The sequence below is a fragment of the Lepidothrix coronata genome, unplaced genomic scaffold, assembly GCF_001604755.1.
Source record: "Lepidothrix coronata isolate B3197 unplaced genomic scaffold, Lepidothrix_coronata-1.0 Scaffold60, whole genome shotgun sequence".
Taxonomy (NCBI): domain Eukaryota; kingdom Metazoa; phylum Chordata; class Aves; order Passeriformes; family Pipridae; genus Lepidothrix; species Lepidothrix coronata.
Genome location: NW_016690240.1, coordinates 3,304,576 through 3,327,158, shown reverse-complemented (window position 1 = coordinate 3,327,158; position 22,583 = coordinate 3,304,576). Strand labels below are relative to the sequence as shown.

Here is a 22,583-nt window from a genome sequence, read left to right as displayed (position 1 = left end):
AAAGGATGTAACCCTGTGAAGTCAGGTAATGTGCAGCAAAAGGCTACAGGAAAAATGGAGTCATGTTTTGTGGAAATTCTTTCCTGGTAAAAATTCCTAACCTGTATTGTCTTCCATGCTTGTACTCTGCCTTGACCTTGCTGGACAGCTTTTACTGTAGTAACAGCTCCTACATCTCCTGCTTGTTTACCATGAGCAGCCATTCTGCAGCCATGGCTCTGAAGAAAGGCCAAGAACATACCATGGTTAGTATCTGGATGTGTGTGCATGTTCCTTGGCTAGCAGCTCCATAGGGGCTAGATATGGACTATATTTCATTTCCCTGAGTGATGGCACTAATTTGGATCTCTGGGCTGTGTATATACCAGCTTTTACCAAAACTGTAGGTTTATGTTTATGTCTTACCCCGCTATCATCTTTGATTGATGTCATACAAGTTACTGAGTAGCAGGGCTAATGTCCAGCAAGATTGTGTAAGACTTGTTCCATTAGTCTAGCAAACGCCCTTACCCTTGTTTAGTACAACAATACTTTTACTAAACACCATGAAAGCTGTTATTGTGCAGTCTACACCATTATAAAAGGCCTACTGAGCTAATGATCCATAGCACAGAAGGTCAACATCATTCTCTGCAAATAGCCTTATGTTCTTTGTTTACCAAATCTTTGCTGCAATATTGTTGCTTTATGGAAACATAATTTTTGGTAGTAATCCAGGCATCTGTCACTCTTCCATTCATAGACACTTACTGATTTTCCAGCAGAGAGCCAGACTGCTGCACAGCAAGTTTAAACCTGACATCAGGCTTCCCTCTCTGTTTTGTCTTGTGGCAGACTTCGTGTTCTGCAGCCACTTTCTCCACTCCAAGCGGAGATTCCAAAAACAGTGATTGAAAAATGAGAACAACCCATATCCCACCTCCATTACCCTCAACTCCTCTGCAGCTGACTCACTCAAACACTTGACCAGAGCCACTTGTTATGTCCTTTTTCAAACTGACTAACTTCTGCTTTTGGTAATGCGTGGCAAGCATAAAGTGTTGCAAACAAACTGAAATAATACATTACATGTAGAGATAAAAATGCAGCATATACCTGTTTATATCAATATCATTGAAAATGAAAGGTAGATCCCCAAGCCTAGGCAGCAACTAAACTGATCTAGGATGTTTTGGGGAAACAGCAAGTGCAAGTGAACTGAGACAAACATCAAGGAAAGATCAAGTTCACAGTAGCTGAACTGGACTTAAGCAGCTGATAGTAGCTAAATTGCATTTCAAATCAGTTCTAAGTAAAAATGTATGGAGTCAGCTTGGGAGCAGAACTGATCCTGCTTCAGAGACAATCTGGAGTGCACTGTAATGAGGAGAGGGATGACAGTGGCAGTCATTTTGAGAAAGCAAAAATACCCTGCTATTGGCACACTTTCCAGTATTTAATAGAAATAGGATTTCAGTAGCAAAATAAATACTTCTGAAGTTTCAGACAAAGTAAGCATATCTGTAACAACATAGATAAGAGAAAGCATTGAATTACAAAGTGATCAAATGGCCTGGGTTTCCCATCTCCATTACTATGCTCCATTACATCTGAGAATGTTTATATCTAACTTCAGCTTTTCTTTAGTTTTCTTTAAAAAACAAAAGGGATTCCTTCAAAAACATCAGACATCATCTGAAAATAGGTGAAATTGCAATTTTTACCCATGCAAACACAAGTCCCTCTTTTTTCTTGAACCACATGTGGATTATACATGGGTATATACAGATACATCACTTCAGAGACCATCACGTTCCGATGTTTTTATACAGTGGGGGCTGAAATAGTTCTATGCAGAATGACTGTATTCACCTTAAACTGCCTTTAAATTCCGTGACAATAAACATATTCTGGAGGCAATACAGAACTTAAGTGAGTACTGTAAAGTGGCCATAAACTAAAACACAAGAAGTTTCACTTCAACATGAGGAAGAACTTCTTTATGTTGAGGGTGGCAGAGCATGGGAACAGGCTCCCCAGGGAGGTCATGGAATCTCCCTCTCTGGAGACATTCCAAACCCACTTTGACATGTTCCTGTGTTACTGGTCTAGGTGACCCTGCCTTGGCAGGCAGGTTGGATTGGATGATCTCCAGAGATCCCTTCCAACCCTAACAATTCTGTGATTCTGTGTTCTGTACTTGCTCACCAAAGCCATTACTCTCCCTCTTCTGTCACCTTCCCTTTTAACACAGGAGTGACTGTGCAACATTCCCCACTGGAATCCAGTTAAATGCCTAGTGCTGGTAGGGCTGGCCTGTGCCCTGATGTTGCTGGCAGCTTTGATCCAACACAAGTCACAGGGCTGGGATGCACAGCAGTGCACAGGAAGCACCCAGACCCTTGTGCCGCATGGGAGGGGTGGGCAGGGGGCTGTGCCAGGGCAGCAGTGCCCGGGGCCAAGCCGTGACTGTCCTTCAGCCCACGATGACACAGGGCCCTCAGAAGCCCTGGGCCCGCGGGTTGGGGCTGGTGGCCAGAGGGGCCCTGGGCTGAGCCGCAGCACTGTGTGCTGAGTGCCCGTGGGCACAGGCACGGAGCGTGTGCCGGGCCCTGGCCCTGCTCTGCCCCTTCCCCTTCCCTTCTCCTGCCCCTATCCCTACCCTTTCCCTGCTTCCGCCCTGCCCTGCCCCTATCCCTATCTCTGCACCCCCATCCCTATCCCTGTCTCTCTATCCCACCCTATATCCCAATCCCTACCCTCCCTATCCCCGCCTCCTGCTCTCGCGAGATCCACCCCATCCCACCCCCGCGCGGGGTCACGTGATGGGCGGGCGGTGCAGTGACGTCAGCGGTCACATGACAGGTCGGGGCCGTCGCCAGAGCGCCCCGAGCGCGGAGCCGCCGCCGCCCCCTGCCCGTGTCTGCCCGCGGCCCGGCCCCGCTCCCGCTCCCGCTACTCCCGCCCGCACCCGGCCCCGACATGGCGCGGGGGCTGCTGGCGGCGGCTGCCCTGCTCGGTAAGGAAGTAGGGGGCGCGGGCGGCCAGTGCGCCGGGCGAGGGGTGGGCAGGGGGGGCGCCGCGGCCTGGGACGGCCCCAGGGCGGCGGCGGTGGACGCGGCAGCCGCGCAGCTGTGGCTGGAGATGCTTCACTCCCGCCTGCTGCGGGCATTCCCGGACGGTGATTGACCAGGGGCTCCTGGGCCTTCGGGGGGGTCACTGGCGCAGCACCCTGCTGGGGGGTCATCCTGCCCCCGCCGGGCCCGTGTGAGGGCCCGAGGTACGGGGGGAACGGTAAATACGGAACGAGAGGCGGAGGCGGGGGCTGTGCTTGGCGGGGCTGAACCGCACGGTGCTCGGCAACGCTGGTCTGAGCACCTGCGTTGGATCTGGGGACAGCGCTCCGGGAAGAACCTGGAAACACGCCTTCAGCTCTCACGAGGCGTGGGGACGCGGGAGCTGCTGGTGTCATTGCTGGGAAGTGGCAGTTTTCTGTAGGGCAGGTAATGCTCCCTTTCTTAATGGTGTCCATCCTGCCGTATCTTGAGTAAAATATGAAACATGTCTGGAATAGAGAGATTTCAGTGCCTTGATGAGGAGGCTTGTTAAGGGAGTCAGGCTGTTTTAGGAGGAAGTGTGTCTTGCTTGTTTACTGATAACTACCTTGCTCTTGGTTTCTTGTCGTGAAAGCCACATCACACAACGCTCTCAGGTTTCTGAGATGTGGCTTTGGCAGCAAAGGAAACTTCTTCAGCAGCTGGCAAAAATATTTCCCGAGTAAAGCAGCAGTTGAGAATGGTTATCTGCCGTGGTTTTTGAGATATGACAGTCTTTGAGTCTCTTCTGATGTCTCTTTGGTAGTAAATATCTTTATCGCTGTTGACAGTACTTCAGTTTCACTGAGCCCAGAAGATGCCACTTGCAAAGGGCACTGAGCAGTTCAAATATCCAGCCCTTGTGAGCCAGTCTAGCGAGCGTAGTGACTTACAGTGCTCCTTGACTTGCTTTTTAGGGCTGGCAACTGACGTGTTGAACTGGTGTTATGGTGGAAGTTGTTTGTGTGGTTTGTTTAATATAATTACAGCTTCAATGAAGATTTGCCTTATAGTCAGCCTGTGTGGTTTTTAAGTGGTACCACAAGTAATATTTTCTGTGACTGTAGTAGCCTTCCCCTGCTTAATCACCACTTACAAACATCATTCGATGCATTATGTTTGTCACTTTCTGGCATGTAAAATGTGTTGGCATCTGAGGCAACAGACTGGTTTATTTTACCCCAGAGTATTTACTGATAGCTGGGACTTTGTACCAGTGTCTAGTAGCTTAGTAGCTGGATGGTGTTTCTGCATAACTTTATCCTGCAGTCTTGGGGGAAAATTTTGTGGTCTCTCAAATAGAGACCCCGTTCCTGGAATACAGCAAGCCTCCAACATCTTCTGCCAGACTGTGGGGCTTGGGTTGTAGGTGAGGGGAGAAGAATACAAGATAATGAAAATATATGAGCTGAAGTCTTCACATATTTTTAGCTCATTTGCAGCCTTTTAGTCATCTGAGTGAACACTGATTAAGGTAAGGTAATGGTCACAGGAGGCTGAAGGATTAGTATGAGTGAGTCAAATGTGAAAGCTTGTTTGGTGATGCCTTGACTTTGGGACAAAAGAAATTTTTTCCTCTTGAATACTTCACCGCACCTCACTTATTGTTTCAGTTTTCCATTCCCATTGAGCAGCAAGCACTAAGCTGAATATTTAATGTGTCATTTAATTAAATATTTTGTGATTAATTCCCTCATCAAGCATGCATATGGAATTAAAAAAAAGTTTAGGTAGTATAGCGGTAAATGCAGGGAAGAGGGGCTGTGGGAAAACAAGTGCCCCTCAAGCTTGGCTGCTACTTTTTGAAATATGAAGTAAAATGGTGCTTGTCTGTAGTTGAGCACGATGAGTCAGTTGGGTTGTGTGCCAAACCCAGCAGAGCTGCTCGTGCTCTCCGAGTTCTAGAGCACCCACAGATTTTTTTTTCCTTACTGAGCCACAGACGTGTCAGAGAAAACATTTCTGAAGATCCAAGGTTAGAGTCAAACATGGATTCAGTGTTAGTGAGTAAATAACGAAGTGCTTGAGATTTGAGGAAGGAAAAATTAGGTTGTCAAAGTAGCATGATGCCATTTCAGAGTTATTGACACATAATTCATGTGTTTCTATTGCACAACTCTAGTCCAAAGGGGAATTTCAAACCTTGCTACCAATGATGGGATAGTTGAGAGGAACTTGATAATGTATTCCAGCCCATGAGTAATTTGGTGCTGAATTGTTCTTCTCAGTTTTGGCATCAGTAGCTGTATGGAACTGAGATCGAGTAAAACTCAATTTTAATGAAATGTAACTGCTTTTATGTTGAACAACTTTTGAAAGATTGTTTTTACCAAATGCTGCCCTTAACATAGTGTTTGCTTGAGAGCTGCTTGAAGTGTGTTGACATAGTCTCTAAGGATCTGAATTTGTGTGCTAGTCATCATGTGACAGGTTACTTACCTTTGACTTCAGCAGCTTTTCTCACTAGTGAAGTTACTTCTAACTTGCTGTGTGAGAACTCTGCAGGCTCCCTGACGTGACACTTCTGGGATATGTTCCCTAGGTTTCTGTTTAGGCTCACTGAGGAGTTTCAGTTTTGGTGTAATCTACTTCTAGATTGTTCTGTAGTGATTAGGATGTTTTCTAATCAGTAGCAGACCATAAACTGAAGAAATGCCTCTAGGTACCGAGGAATCTGACTCAAAAAATTAATGTTCTATTGAGACATTAACTGCTGTTATCTCTAAGCCTTTCTAGGTCTTAAAGATAATAACTTATTTCTAGCACGAAGGAGGCACACCTCGCCTTTGCTTGTTGCAGTTTAACTACAAGTTTGTCTTTGCTCTCAAGTCAGACATGATTATTTGGAAATTCCTTGAGAAATCTTGGATTTCTTGGTATTTATTCTCTTTAGCTTGGCAGGAGACACTTTTGGTTATGTGAGTGCTGATAGTTACACCATCTCTTTGAGCACTCCCTTGCATTATCTTAATTCTATATCATATATTTAAAATGTACCTTATGGTTTGGTAAATCAGAGTTCCATGGATTTTGTGCATCTGATTTCAAGACAGACTGGTGTCCCTTTGAGTCTCAGGGGAACAGTTTCTTTACCTTCTCTATCACTTGACAGCAACATGACTGTCCGTACTATTTCTACTGTAATTCCAAGTGTGAGAGTTTTAGGAACACCTTGGCACTAGAGTACAGAGTTTCAAATGTGGTTCAGCTCTGTGCAGTGGATGCTTCTCTGGCTTGTGCCTTCTCCAGTGTTCAGGCTGGAGCACAGTAGTTCACAGTTAGTATATTTTGTTTTCTTGTATTAAACTTCAGTGGTTTCTGATTTCTTAACAAGGCAGAATTCACTCTGTGCAATACGGGAACACCAGTATGTTACTTTCCTTGACAGAGTTAAGATCTGCTGCTTTGGAGGACTGGGAGAGTAGTTTTACTCTGGCAGTTAGTTCATTATGGTTTTTTCCAATATCCTTTCCTCTGGGGAGACTTTCTCTTTAAATTGTCACACAGTGCTTCTTCTTTCAAAACATTGTTTGTAGCTGCCAGCTGCCTTGAAGAATGTGTGTTAGTCCTGTGGTGTGGTACAGCAGCACTAACCAGAACAAGTGCAGAATGGACTTGTCTGAATGAGGAAAAGGGGCTGACCAAGGGAGTTTAGACCTACCAGTGCACTCATGTAATCATTTGTTGTAGAGCTATCCTAAAGACTTCCTTCTTCTAGATAGAAAGCCATAGAGAAGCTTCATGTGACGAAACTTGATGCAATTGTGCAATTCTCAGGTCAAATAGCAAGTGTACAGCTGCTAGGTAGCCTTTCCTTTGTAATGCCTTTGTACTTTTGTAAATTCGTTTATAAAGACACAGGTTATTCACCTGCAAGCTTGAGTTGAAAAACAAAATGTTTACTGCCTTAATGGAAGTCAGCAATATCAAACCCATAATCTGAGACTGCATGGATTTGTTAACTGGCAAGGATATATATACTGTGGGGCTGGATCAGGAACTCGATATAATCAGGCACTGCACCTGCACGAGTGCAGTGGGTTCTCCTCTCTCCTTAAGTACTCTCATCCATCCTTGGATTAAGCTCTGTTCCCCTTTTCCCCACCTGTGTGTGTGTTCAACTGTGTCCAACAGCAGTTGAAGTGAGTCCAACCTTGTCCAGATAGCCAGCATTCAGTTGTCTGTGTCTATCAGACGTGGACAAGTAAATATAATTCCTTTTATGATACCATCTTGTCTCTCACAAAGTGTTTCATACATCAGGTCTGTCAAGGGATTTTACTGCTTTCTTTTGTTCCTGAAATATTTGGGTTAGGAAATAGTGTGATCTTTCCAAAAATATGTTATTTTTAAGTTCTTTTTCTTTCTGTACTATCCCAAGGTTCTGAATCCTAAGGAAGCGATCTCAAGTCAGTCTTCTGATAAAGGACTTGGACCAGTTGTCCCTCTGGGAGTGGTGCTTACGTTAGAAGATAGGTCATTAGAGGAGAGCATAACTCCTCGGGGATTTTTCCATTCTCTTCTCTGGCATAGATTTAGGAGTCTAAAGTGTTGACTAAGGTTACCACTTTGTTCACAAAATGGCGCTGAGGTGACAGAATCATTCCAAACCATCAGAATGAGTAAACTACTGGCCACTTTGTTTCACATGTACAATAGAAAATAAACCTTCTTTAGATAAGAACCAGCATTTCTTATCTCCTTGGATTAATGCCCCATAGATAGTGGCATAGCTGTGTGTGCCATCAGAACACCTGGGCAAAGGTGCAGGGCAACCAGTGCTGTAGCTCAGGTAGAGCAGATTGTGCAGGGCTGGCATCTGTCAGCAATCACCCTCTACCTGGGGAGCTGCTGCAGGGCAATTACAGGGTGTCTTTGTCTGACCGGGCTGTGGGTGTGGTGCTCTGCACCCCGGTCACAACACTTCTGGGGAGGGGTACACTGGGCCTGCTGCAGCCCTGGTTTACCTCCCTAGTGCAAACAGTCCCATCCACTGGGTATCTGTATGGCTTAAACTACTGATCATGTGGAATATGTGACCAGGTGGATGTGGATGGCTTGCTGTCCTTCATTCCAAGAGGGAGAAAGAAAAATGGTGAAGAGGTTTTTACTTATGCAGAAAAGAATGACTGTGGTAATAAACTCCAGATTATACAGAAGAAGCTTTTGTGTTTTGGATCCTTATTGTCAATGTTCCATGTTTCTAATAAAAACTGGACACAAAGTAAATCATTAACTATAGTAACTGAGGTCCTCTTTGCAAGCAGACAGTGTAAACAATTGCCAGTAATATTTCTTAGAGCACAGGACATCTCTCTCCCTTAGTAGGTTTCCATTATATGGGAGAGTAACCCAAGGGCAGCTGTGCTTGACTATCAGGATTTCAGTTATAAGAAGGTTGAAACCTGAAAGTGTCTTTATGTGGTCAAGAGGTGAGGAATCCAGCCATTCTAAGAGCCATATTCAAAAGGGCTTATATTTAGATGTGCTAGATTGTTTTGTTAGCTTTGTAGTTTTCAGTTTAAAACAAACAACTTTATGAAGTAGATTTCTTTAAGATAAATTCTTATACAATCAAGGAAGTATTTGTTTTGTTTGACTTATTAACAGTCTGAGGTAAAATAAATAAACTATTTTTTTGAGTTAGATATGTTAGATAAGGGAAGAGGCTGGATTTAATTCAAGTAACGTGTGTTGCTTTAGCAGTTTTATCTTCAATATTTTCTTGCATGAGACTGTAATTGCAGAAATGAGCTATAAACAGAGAGATTGTCTTATGATTTTTAGTTGAAAATGTGCAGCTAGAATAAATATATAAGCAACCTTTTCTTGGGACCTAGTGGAATACAAAGGAAGCATCTGAACTAAATGAAACATCTTTTATGTTACTACACTTTTGATGATTCCTGTACTAGATATCCATAATGTAGTGTTTTCAGCCAAGTGAATAATGCACCTCACAAAACTTACTTTTTGCTATGGAAAAGTCAAAGAGCTCTTCAGTACTGCACAGATAGTTGTCAAATAAGGCACTGCAGTTTATTAAGAGGAGCTTTTAAAGTCTGAAGCTAAGAGTCTGGAAGTTGTATCCATTTTTGTGTTAAATAGCAAAGAATGATATTGTTATGAGATGTACAAACAATATTCTCAACTTGTAGATAAGCCCTGATTGAACTGAGCAATATGTTATGTAACTTAATTAGAAATATTCCCAGGATAAATTGATTCAGGATAGGTTTGCTTTTCTGTATTCTTGACATTTTGACTGTAGGCTCTTACTGTTTGTGGTCCCTTATGTTTCACTTGGTTTCATCTGCGTTCCTCCAAGACTTTGTGAGCAGGTGATGCTGCAGCACAGTGCTCTCTGATCACCACCCTGCTGCCTGTTGCCTTGCAGTGAAACAGCTCTCTTGCCACTTTGAGGACAGCTCAGTGTCTCGTGCTGGATGTGTCTGTCTCATCACTGACACTGCAAATCCATCAGTTGCTGAACATTTCTGAAGAAGGAGTGAGGTTTTAAAGCATTTATTCCACACTAATTAAATCAGGATTCATATAATGGTGTGAACTTAATCTTGCAAAAATCTAATAGTTGTGCAGGTGGTGTTTTTTACTGTTTGTTCATGCCCCTTATTTGTTACTTGAACTTGCTGAGGGTAATTTGTCAGCTCTTCATTACCAGAACTTGTCTTCAATTTAGCGCTTTCTGGTACCTCTGCATTGTCTTTTGTTGTTCTCTGAATCATCTGTAATGGGCAGGTCTGTCACATTTTCCTTTATGTCAGCAACATTTTTCTTAATTGTTTTTTAGTATTTTCTTTACTCTGCATTTCTTTTAAGAACTTTTTTATCTTTTGTTCTTTTACTGCCTGTTACTTGATTAATTTTAGCTCTAAAATTGTCAAGATTTTTAATAGCTATCAAACAAGAGAGTTGGCATGCACACTGAAGGTTTTCATGCTAGCACATTTTCCAGTGATAGTGTTAGTTCAAGGAGCAATGGACTCTTATTCCCTGCCTCTACACTGTTTTCTACGCTATGCTAGGAATCTTCAAGAAAGTGTAAGCATCTTGTTCCTGAGAAAGCACGTGCTTGAGTAAAATGTAAACAAGTTCCAGATGTAAATTCAAATTGAAGGAAACTTTGCAAATTGAAACTTCCATGTGGAAGAGCATCAACTCTTTTTAGTACTGCTGTGAATTGCAATAAATAATGAATATATGTTCCTTAATGAACGTTTTAAGCTGGACATAAAGGCAAAGGTAGGACAGTTTTTCTTTGAAATAAGTTTTGTACACTATTTGTAAGCATTTTCTTTCTTCTGTCTATCTCTGATTTCAAGTCTAGACTTTTCAAACAACTGGGTAAAGTGTATGAATTCCAGCTTAAGTTTTGCCCTGATTGGTGCTGGGGGAGGATGTGTTGTTGCTAAGGGGAAGGCAACAAGGGAAATGCTTGATGGGTGCCAGAGAAATAGTTTCCAATGTTTTCCTGCAACTGATGTGCCTTCTACCAAAGTCCAGCTGCAAAAGTCCAACTTTTCCTAATAATTGTCTTAACACAATTGTACACACCATAGTTTTGCAGTGAAAAGTTTTAAAATTAGGATTTTTTATTTTTTTTTTTTTAGTTTCTTGGAGAGGGAAGCTAGCTAATGGATAATCCCTCATCTGGATCTTTTTGCTATTATCAACAGTTGAATGGATTAGCTCCTTGAATAGATGTTTGACTTGTTAAAGCTTATTTGCTTATTTGCTTGCAGTAGCGGTTTATGTTTTGCAGCTGGTTTTTATCAGGTTTTCTGCAAGACTAAAGTTGTTGCAAATGCAGACTGATAAAGCCCTACCATGCAAATGGTGCAGGCTTTTTGCAGTGAAGTTCACTTTGGGTGGGGGGGCTGTGTGGTGACAAATTGAGAATCGGAAAAATAGAAGGCTCTACCCTAAAGACCTGGAAGCACCGTGGTATGATTTCAGGTACAGGAGCACTGTCAGTTATCCTTTGCCACAATCAAGTACAAGATAACCAGCTTTCCAGCTGTATCCAGCCTCCACAACACATCCCATAGGTGAAGTTTCTTTGTGGTCCAAGTCCATGCTGCAGTCAGAAAGGGTGACCCTGTGCTCCTCTTTGCTGTGTTCTTACCCTGTTAAGTCGGTACTAGTGTGGTCAGTTGTACTCAGTGTGCTCTGAGTGTTGGGGCTGGAGGGAAGCAAGTGGGGGATGGCTTTTCTCTGCTTTTCCCAGCAGCTCCGTCTGAGTTTAGCTTAAACTAGCCACGAAAATGTAACCTCAGTCTGTGTCAAGGTCTTGGTCCCTTCCTCTTCTCAAGGGCAGAGAGCGTGATGACAGTAAAAAGTCGTTCTCCTGGCAAGGGTAGCATGCTCTATCATGCTATTTCTGGCAATGCCTTCAAAACATCTGCAGTCAGTCCAAGCTTTCTAAATGCTGCATTCAGTGCATGTACAGCTGAGTGTCCTGATACAGCGGGAGTGAAGGGTGCATGGTGTGTTGTGGGGGGAAGGACGAGTATTGTAGGCACGCAGGATCAAATACACTAAGTCAGGTCTGGCTGAAGATTGTAAAATAGTTGCTGTGTAGGGTGAACTCTGAGTAGCTGCCTTGAACAGTATGACTGGTGTTTGTCGCATGTTTTTCTTACCCTCTGAGGACCCAGCATGCCAACAGTTTGGGTGGCTTTGTCTTTTTATAAATGAGTTGTTCGATTTGTCCTCTGCGTGTTAGTGATGTTGAAGCTAATACAGAGACCACTAATGCTCAAGTTTCCAAATTCAGCTGATGTTGAGGTACTCCCAAAATTTACAGTTGTACATATTTGTCTCCTTGGGGTCAAAAATAAAAATTTATGTGATACCAAGTTAACTACTTGTCATTCTTAACAGGCTTTTTACAGGCTTCTTCTTCATTTGAAGTGAAAGATTCAAGTGGTAGGATCTGCATAATTGCTGATTTGACAGTAGCCTTCTCAGTGGAGTACAAAAACCATGGGCAAAAAGAGGTAAGGGGGCTATCTTACTGCTTGTCTCTAGTGTTTATAAAAATGTGTGGTTATTTCTGCGCATCCACAGTATTTAAACTTTCAACAATTATTTATGCATGGAAAACTGCTTCAGCAAAGATTTTTGCCCTCCCAGTCATGTTGCATCAGCTTTTCTTTTGTACTGATGCTTCTTCTAATTAAACAACAGAGTTAAAGCCACCTGAAACCATCACAAACCATATATGTGTGAAATTACTTTTGTGACTGAAATTCCAAACCAGTCGTATTGATAACTAAAATGGCTTTCATTGGAACTGTAAAGGCAGAAATACCGCCAGTGGTCTTTTGGTGAACTTGGTCACACTCACATGAAATCTGTGAGCTTCTCACTTGGCAAGTCTCTGAATTTCAGTGTATCTATAGACTAGTGCAGTGCTTACAATATATTGCATAATCCACTTTTTCAGTGGTGCTGATGATCTGAAATCCTACTGATACTGGTATATGTGTTTGCACTCGGGGTGACTGCTTTCATAACATTTTTTTGTCTGTTTCTTACTGTAAATAGTAAGCTCAAAACTTCCCAGTAAACATTGTATTGGTCTTCAGAGACCACATTACTTCACAGTGTGTAATAAACTCAAAGTATTATATCCAGACTACGTAGGGTGTACCATTTGCTTTTGTTCTTGCTCCTTTGTACTACAAGAAGCAAAGCTTAAAGTGTCCCGTTTTTCATGTGTCTGGAGTTTGCCAGATTTTATTCACCTAGTACAGAAGTACTTGCAAATTCATATTGCTATCTTGGGAGGAAAAAAAGTCTTATGAAGTGCTGTGAGTATGTACTGTTCTGTCCTCAAATTTCAGAGAGCTACATTCTTAAAGCCGAGTGCCAGTACCATGCTACTTGCTGTATACTGGTATATAAGTAGACATCTTACAGCATGTATTAATGTCTGCTCTGTGTTTGTAACAGTTTCATAGGATATTTAAAAAGCAGTTAGGAAAAGCTTACATGTGTTTTATTTTCTCCCTCATAGTTTGTACACTTCTTTCTTCCGCAAAATGCTACAGTAGACTCACAGAGCTCATGTGGTAAAGATAATGCATCTCATCCAGTTCTGGTATTGGATTTTGGAGCAGGACATTCATTAAGCCTGAATTTCTCAGAATCTGCAGATAAGTACCAAGTTGAAGAGTTACGTTTCCACTACAATCTGTCAGATGCAACTTTATTCCCTAATTCAACTACAGGTAAAATGAAAACTTCCTGTTGTTATACTATAACTCTTCCAGATCTAATTCTGGCTTGTTTCTTTAAATACTCTTACATACTAATGCAATGTAATCTTTCTACAGGAGACATGAAGACTGTGTCACATAAAAGCATTATTCAGGCACATATGGGCACAAAATACAGATGCATCAACTCCAAGCAGGTCAATATGAAGAGTGTGAATGTTACTTTTAGCAATGTCACTTTGGAAGCCTATCTCACAAATGGCACTTTCAGTGTGAACAGTAGGTATCTTGTAATAGAACATGTACTTGACAAGCTAATATTTCCAATAATAGGTGATTTCTTTTTACATTCTGACTAATCATATTTAGGTGGATACAAAGTGGATCTGAAGCTCTGATGGCAGCATCTTTTGAAATGAATGGACCTGCCTCAGGTTTTCTCAGTAGGAACGTCAGAATCCATGACTAGAAGATAGTGCATTGTCTTCCCAGGGGTATTGTACATGTTCTGGGGAACATTTCTGCTGTTGATGAGTATGGGTGTAAACACGTGCTGCAGTAGGTTGACTGGACACATGGCCAAGATCTTAGTTTAAGAAGTATCTGATAAGCTCCAAGCATTATGCCTCTAGCAAAGTAATTTGAACTGTGCTCTGGGGAAAATTGGTGATATAATGGCAGACAGTAGAGAACTGGTCTGTAGGGAGCAGATACCTACATCTTCCTACAGGAGGTTTTATGTTTGCTGTAACAGTAAGGCTCTTTCTCTTTCAGGCACAATCACAAAGTGATTTTTTTTGTCCTGATTGTTTGTATTGAAAAGCAGTTTGGAATTTTACTGCTATAATGATAAACTCGTCATGGTGTGTTCATGTCCTTTGCTTTTGTGGCACCACTCCTCAAACATGAAGAACCATGTAAACTGATCACCCGTGCTATCTTAAGGAGCGATAAGTCTTTGCCTTGCTTTTGGAGCACAAAAAAAGTTTTCCTCTCCTCTGGGAAATGTAGAACTTTTCTTATGCTGTTAATCCCATTTATGTGCGTGTTAAGTTGAAACAAGTCTTAAAAACTTGGGTAGTCGGTGCTAGCGTGGAATGGACACAATGGACAAGTGCCTTCTATGGGAATATCTCTACTTTGTCCCATATCTGTGAAAAATACCTTGCCTGATGCCTGGTAATACTGGCATTGACTCCTTTTATGGCTGCTTCACATGACTGGCTCAGATTTCAGTGCTTATCATTCTCTTGATCAGTCTTTTCCATTCAGTGAACTGGTTTGCAGTAAAGATGCAGACCTGCATTCGTCCTTTAAAAAAATCTCAAACTCTGATTTCTGTTACTGCAGTTTTCAGAACTATCTGATTTTTTACTTATGTTATCTTGATCCAGTTCTTATACTGGATAAGCATGAGAAGTGGTTATTTATCAGCAGGATTGAACATAAGACATGATACTGGGAAAAACTGTTTTTTTAACTTCTGCAAAACTTAGAATCATAGAATCAGCCTGGTTGGAAAGGACCCACGAGATCATCAAGTCCAACCCTTGATCCACTACCACTGTGGTTACTAGACCATGGCACTTCAATAAAATCTCCCTACTGTGTAATACTGCTCTTTTTAAGACCACCTATTACCCGTTCTTACATAGTCCTCTGGTTAAAAAAATTGAGTATTGCATTATTTCTAGGGGGTATTTCTTATGGAACTCAAATTTGTCAGCATTTGCTTTGTTTTCTATTCCTATGCTTCCTTCTCTTTTTTTAAGTAAACATAAATGCTTTAATTTGTCATGATCATATTCTCAAAGTTGCTTTTTTTCATCCTGTGGTATCACTGTCTTGATGAAACTATTGATCCTCATAAAAAACAAGTGATTTCCTATGATCTTGGGGTAGACACTGGTCTGAGTTCAATGGGGAGGTTTTGTGTGTTTTTCTTGTTGTTTTGTTGTTGTTTTCACATTCCTGTTATCCATACTGCCATGCACAGCTTTTTCTTTAAATTATCATCTTCCCTAAGTTTTTATTAGTCTTGGATCTGATTTTGCCATTCCTAGTGCACATTTGGTTTTGGTTGAAACAAGCCTGTCTTGGTTTTGGTGTTTTGTGTTTTTTTTAGTACAGATGGGTAAAGAATTCTCACTTTATCCTTTTTTTTTAATCTTCTTGACCCCAAAATCTTAGTTCCTTCCTGATCTGTTCCTTCTTTCCTCTCTTGTAGGCTTGAGGCTTCCCTTGTGCCTTTGGCAGTTAGTTATTGATAAACTTTAGTTCTGGATTTTTCTCTTAACATTTTTTCTCTGCAAATCTTTAATTAAAGGATATTTCTGCTGGTGATCTGGACAAGGCTCATTGAAGGGAAGAAGAGAGTCATTATTCAATGCATCCGTGCATCACTAGAAATGGTGACTTCCATCAGCATACCTAGAATTTAGTGATTGAGCTGATGGTAGTGATTATCTGCAGCTCTGAGAGGGAGGCTTTCATTTTATCTGTGTCAGTAGTTTTGTCAGCTGCTTTCCTGTAACTGTCAAGAAAAGACATAAGAATTTGTCTCACTTTTCAGGACAGATCTGAAGATTACTAGAAGCTATGCTGTAAATCAGTTCAGTCAAACTAATATATCAAGACTCACCTAGGCTAAGCTTCCACTTGATGTGGTTGATGTGATTGTGTGTGATTTAGTTTCCATCTCTGCCAACTTGAGTATGAGGTTCTGTGTGTTGAGGTCTTGCAGATAGAGGGAAATTCTATACTGAAGTTCCAAGACAGCTGCTTTTTAGTTTCTTAGGAAATTACTGTGTTTTGGGATCAGACCAGTATCAAGCTACAAAACACAGGGTCACTTCTCCATTCATCCATCTTGCCTCTGCTGTTTGACTTTCCAGAAATGGAGTAGAAATAGGAAAGCATGCTATGTTGGAGTGTGTGTACCTTCAGGTGTGATTAGAGTTTCTCTTTCTGAGCCATAATCAAAAGGTAAGTTGCTGTTTAAGTTCAGAGGCTATTTATTAGGTATCCCTGCAAGATATGTATGCCTTCAATTTTAGAAGTAGGCCCTTTGAGTCAGAGTCAGTCAGAGCTGCTGTTGCAGCTGCTGTTGTCCTTATAAAGTTGCAAGCTGTTATCCCTGACACATGGAGATGACCTTGGCTTGGGACATGAAAGTCTCTACTACAGTAATGTCTTTGTTATGACCTTTGGTTTTGGCTTAGATGTTCAATGCAGGAACCTTCTTGGCTCCCAGATCAAGTTAAGATCTTGCTGCCAGGTGTTTCTGAGTAAATAAATCAGTCAGTGTTCCCTTGGAAGTTGCTGCTGAACTGGATGAAAAGGCCAACTTGCACATCTTCACTCAGTCTTATTACCCTCATGGAGGGTGGTTCCTCATGTGGGACTAAAGGGAGGATGGATGTGAGAGGATATAGCCATCAGCAGCAGTGTCTTAGAATCCCCTTGTTAAGGACAGAAGAGCCAGAGTATTATTTTAAGGTTACTGTGGCTATTGCCAAAATAATGATACAGGGTCCTCACAAACTGGTAGTGTAACAGAGGGAGGGGAAGAAGAGCACATCTTCTGGGAGACCACTTTTAACAGTGGGCAGGAAAGCTGTTCTCTACTTTTAGCACATGAGTGCCCAAAGTGTGTGAGGGGTAGGCATGCCAGCCTTGCTGTGAGCACACAGCAGGAACGCTGGGTCTGTCAACATAGCACTGTCTAATTTACCCGGATTTGACAGCAATGTGAAATGATGGATATGAATGAAAGGACATGAACTTCAGTAAATTAACAGCAGAGGTGTCTTTTTCACATCCCAGGCTTTAAAAGTGTCTCAAACTTTGCAGCAGGTGTTTAGGTAATGCTTTACCATTGTGTTTCTGAGCTTTCTGTTGTCTTCGGTTAGGAAAAGCTACTTGGAATTGTCTTCCTTTCCCTTGAGGATTAAAAAGGTAGATCATCCCACAGCTTCATTTTGTTTAATAATATCTGTTTTCCTTTCTCTGCAGAGACGGAATGTGCTGAAGATATGGTCTCTACTACTACTGTAGTGTCCACAACTCCTAAACAGACTACTAGCCAGGTTCCAATGACTAGCCCAGCACCAACATCATCTCCCCCAAACCCTGCAGTTGGGAAATACAATGTGACTGGTCCAAATGGAACCTGTGTACTTGCCTACATGGGCTTACAGCTTAATATCACCTATCCAAAAAAAGATGAAAAGGTACATTTTGGTTTTTTGTTTCTTCAAAGGCTTCAGATTCCTTCTTTTGGGGAAGACTTGGTAAATTATTATAAGCTAACCTTTTTTTTTTTTTTTAAAACCCAGGTCTTTGTGGTGTTCATCTATCATTATCCTCTATTTGAGTTGCTTTAACTTGGTCTAGGCTAGTGACATTTCAAACAGTTCTACTAAAAGTGGTTAAGGATTTTTCATTCACTAAGAGCAGTATTAAACTTGTCTATTGAATCCAGAAGTGTATGTGGCCATTTCACAGAAGCAGTAAAAGTTATCAAGAGTAGGGGGAATCCTGTTATCAAAGTTGCTGTCTAAACAAGATTTTTAAACAGTTAAATAAAATACACAAATTCGGCCAGAGGGATCTGCATGAAAACAGGGAATGACTATTATTAGAAAGGAAAATTACTACTGTAAAACTGAACAGGCTTGTGACTTAGTTACCTTCCAACCAGCACTGAAGAGGTTTGGGTTTGACTTTAATGCTTAAAAGCTACTTAACGGCTGATTTTAATAGCCAAAAAAATATTTAAAAATACATGGGTTATTTAAGATCTAGCCCTGGCACAGGTTCTTTTCCTCAACTTTTGATGCAGAGCCCAGCTTGCCAGCCCCATGGACAAACTCAAAGTCCCAAAGGGACTGCTGAAGACCCTCAATAGGAAACAGTGGTGTTGCAAAGAAAACTATTATATTTATTTATGATTTTGATGACTGAGAGGTAAAATCATGAGCACTGATAGCTAGTGTGTGGCTATGCAGTGGCTGGTTATGATGGTAGCTGTGTTTTAGCCACCTTAATTGTGTGAAATTCCGTGAGCATGGCATTCTGGCTCTGCTGGAACAGCTGATTTCTAGTGTAATGACCATTGAGGAGGTGGCAAATAGGTTTTCCAAAGTCACATGAGGATCCAAGTAAGAGCTACTGAAAGGTTTCTATTTAATTGTTTGGAACTATGCTTAACTCACTGCCCTTTGAAGATGCAAGACGGTATAAAATCATGCACCATGGACAAAGCTAAAGCATTTTGAACTGAAGTGACATGCAAGATGGTTGTGCTTAGAGGTGGTTCCTTTAATTGCTTCTACGTTATGTCAAAGCAGTATTTTATAGTGTCTTGACCCTTGTGTAGTGTGGTGGCTCTTGAGGTTTTTCCTTATGCTGCAAGGACCAAAGCAGTGTACTATGGAGAAAGCAGCAGGTTATTGGCTGCAGCCAGTCAGAGCTGCAGAAGGCTTTGTTAGACATGCAGAGTTGCCCTGAGTTCTCTGTGTCAGCCTGGTAACTGGGTGCAGCTCTCACCAGCCTGTAACCTGCACAGGTGTCTGTAGGGTACTGGCGAGCACAACACTGTGAGCATGTGATACGAGCCAGCTACACATCGACTGAGTGTAAGGTGATGTGTTAGTCTCTTCAAATGTCATAACTGATCCTCTTCTCTCACAGATGGGTCTGGATTTGCTGAATTTCATACCACATAATACAAGTGTTTCTGGGAGATGCAACAGTACATCTGCCTTGTTGAATTTGACTTTTGAGAAAACAAGGGTTATCTTCCAGTTTGCACTGGTAAGAATTTCTGCACAAAGCATGTAACAGGGTCTGCAGGACCTTTCATGTTGGAAAACTAACTGGGGCAAGTACAAGAGGAAAAAAGATGCAACTACAGGAAGGGGAATAACTAATTCCTTTGGTTGTAATACTAGAATTTAATGGGTTTTTATACTTGGCAAGTTTTGTGAGAAAAGAATATGTTCGTGTATGTATGCACATGCATACACAGAAAAGTAGTTTGTTTGGAATGGGAATTTCTTTTTAAGATTGTATTGCCTGCTAAGGCTTCTTGCCCAAACTGGGAACAGCCTGTGACAAGTAGATAACTCATCTAATTGTACAAGTCTGGAACTGGATTTAAGTCCTCACCAATATTCTGTGTACAGCTGAAGGGCTATGTGCTTCTGGTCTCCTATGATGATTAGGAATCCTGTTTCCCACAGCTCTGCCCCAGCGCTGTATTGGATCTGTGTATCCTTGAGGACTGAATCCACTGTATTTGTCAGAGAGCTTCATGCTCCTTTTAATGCTGATGGGATTGATCAAATGTGATCACCTTGATGTGTTGCTTCGAATGACTGTCCACAGCTCTGGGGTACTGAGATCACTGCAGTAGGCTGGTTAAGGCATGGGTAGAACTATGCCTGCAGTGTGGAATTCAAATCAACAGTTTGAGGGCTAACAAGTCCCCCTTCCTCTGCCTCCCCCTCCCTTCCCCTGGCGTAATCTTTCCTAAGGTGCATTATTTCCTGTAGCTTTTCTCTCCTACAGTACAATTAATAAACTCTTCTTTGGATGCTAATCCCAGTTCTGGATTACCCTTTGAAAACCTTTCTCGAAATGCATGCAGAATCAAACCTGAATGTTAACAGTGTATGTTGTATATCATTACCTTAAATCACAACTTTTGGTTTTTTGTGTTTTTTTGTTTGTTTTTTTAAAGAATGCAAGTGCTGAAAAATTCTTCCTGCAAGGTGTGAATGTAAGCACGACTCTGCCTTCCGAAGCAAAAAGTAAGGACTGTTAAGAAGTCTGCGTTCAGTGACTACTTCTATAAATATTAAGGGTAGCCTGTATTAAATAACGTGTTAGAAATGTTGGGGATGAATGTATCAAAATTTAGCTCTATGAGTTTACAGCTCCTGCTCTTCAGGTTTACATAAGACTTTCTCTTACACAGATCCAAACTTTGAAGCATCAAACAACAGTGTGAGTGGGCTGAGAGCTACAGTAGGGAACTCTTACAAGTGCAATTCAGAGGAGAATCTGCAGGTCACAGATGAAGCCCTTGTCAATGTATTTAATGTTCAGATCCAGGTTTTCAAGATTGATGGAGACAAATTTGGGCCAGGTAAGAGGTTTACATAGGGCAGCTCTTGCCAAACCTGAGATTTGTGAAGTACACTTTGATATAAATATAATATTCTGTAGTCAAATGCCAGCTTGTGGGTGCTATGCTTAATCTCTGCCTGCCCCTACAGATGCTGTGGGGGATGATTAGGATGTCTGAGTTGAGGGTAGTGTGAGAAGTATGTAAAAACCTTTGAAATAACTCAGATTTATTCCTGATGGTCCAGAGAAGAGTTAAGGAAGAGTGCTAGTTTTCCCTCCTAACTGTGTGCAGACAGTTGTATGAAAGGGGCAAAGCTGTCCCTTGTGACTATGGTTAAAGCAAAACAGCTTTAGGAGAGTAACACAGATATTTATGATGGCTAAGCTTGCGTGTAATAGCAACAGCTTTTGAGGAGGAAACAATTAGTATAACTCTATATTGTGCATACAGGTAGTACTAGAAAGACTTCATCCTGAATGATCATAGTTAGTGGACCTGGCTTCCTTTTCATTGTTGGCAAGCAGTTCACTTAAGCTAGTTTTATCTACGTGCTGAGAGCAGAATCCTGAAGTTCTGGATGTAGCCATCTGTTGGTGCACTAATACCTAACGTGGATCTTTTCCTCTCTTTTCAGTGGAAGAATGTCAACAGGATGAAAATAACATGCTGATCCCTATAATAGTTGGTGCAGCCCTTGCTGGTCTTGTTCTGATTGTGTTGATTGCCTACTTGATTGGCAGAAAGAGAAGTCATGCTGGTTATCAAACAATTTAATGACTTGCACTAAAATCCAGTGTAGATGAAAAGCAATTGCAAGAGGCTGGGGAAGAAAAACCCCACACATTTCCCCTGAGCTAAGATTGATATTGTCAGGTAACATCTTTTCTTGCAAATTGCTTCTTTAAAGTCTGCTTTATTAAATGTGAAATCATCTTGCAGCATTTAACTATGCACAAAAATAACTTCTGAAAATTCTGGTGTTTAATTTTGCTAACTAGTTTAAATATTTACCCACTTAGAAACAAGCTAAAAGTTTTTAAGGGTGCTTTTTTGGAATTGGCATAAGATCATGTCAGCTAAAGATTCCAGAGAGGGATGTTGCTAACTCACACTGACTCAATTTCAGAACTCTTAACAAAGGGAAAAGGTTCATTCTTTGCACCGCTGCCATCAATGATGTTAATTATACTGATGATGCATTTAAAAAAATTTAGTAACAACTGACGAAATTGAAATTTAAAATCTGAACTTCACCTTGTCTCTTAGGTGTGTATTTTTTACTAAGCTTTAAACTCAATGCCTGGCACATGCAGGGTGTGAACGACGCAATACTCAAACCTTACAGGAACTCTTTATGATTGGACAACTCCCCTGTTTGATATTTTTGATGCTATGCCAGCTTGTTAAGAGCTGGTACTTTTTTAAAATGGGTGTTATTTTTATTTACCTTTTTTTGTAAAGTGATTTCAGTCTATTCTGTTGAAAGGTTCAGAGAGATCCTGTTACTGCACATGTGTACAATATAGATCTCGATCTGCCGATTCTTTTGCTTTAAACTTGGCTGGGGGGTTGTACACTTTAAGGATCAGTTCTTATGTATGCATTGCCTGTAACAATGCTAATAAAGACACTTTTTTTTCTGTATTTCTTAGTATTGCTGATCATTCTTAAAACATTTGACCATTTGTTAAGTGCTGAAGTCAAGGTTTGGCTCTGCTTGGGAAGCTTCAAACAATCCTTAGTGTGGAGTTATGTTAAACAAGTGTATAAGTTTTTTCTTTGTGGCACGAAGGTGAACCTTAACTGTGTTTTCAGAACAGTCCCTTGTTTTGGACTTTGTGCTTGGAAACAAGTAAAGATGTGTTTCAGTAACGTGAAGCCTGGAGAAGTTAACTCTTCTATTACATTGCCACTTGCTGAGACTTGTCAGTCTCCTACTGGTCTACCCTGCTCAGCATTGCTTCCTGAAAATGCTGGTAAGGTTCTCAGTATAAGGACCGTGCAAAGGACATTTTGTGCTTCATTTGGAAGGTAGGCTCTTTCCACAAAGTAGGAAACACATCTGCTGAGGGCTGTGTGTAGTGTAATGGGCTGGAAATGACATGGCTAGGATTCACGAACGAAGATTTG

General features: G+C 41.4%; 1 protein-coding gene across 1 annotated transcript; it reads left to right on the top strand.

Annotated features, from left to right (window-relative positions):
- Nucleotides 1-2,866: 2,866 nt before the first annotated feature.
- Nucleotides 2,867-22,097, top strand: LAMP1 (lysosomal associated membrane protein 1). The gene is made up of 9 exons (XM_017817373.1): nt 2,867-2,998; nt 11,979-12,094; nt 13,117-13,330; nt 13,436-13,597; nt 17,333-17,550; nt 19,013-19,135; nt 20,064-20,133; nt 20,301-20,471; nt 21,088-22,097. Exons 1-9 carry the CDS (start codon nt 2,962-2,964, stop codon nt 21,225-21,227), a joined length of 1,251 nt encoding a protein of 416 aa, XP_017672862.1. The 5' UTR covers nt 2,867-2,961; the 3' UTR covers nt 21,228-22,097.
- The last annotated feature ends 486 nt before the right edge of the window (nt 22,098-22,583 follow it).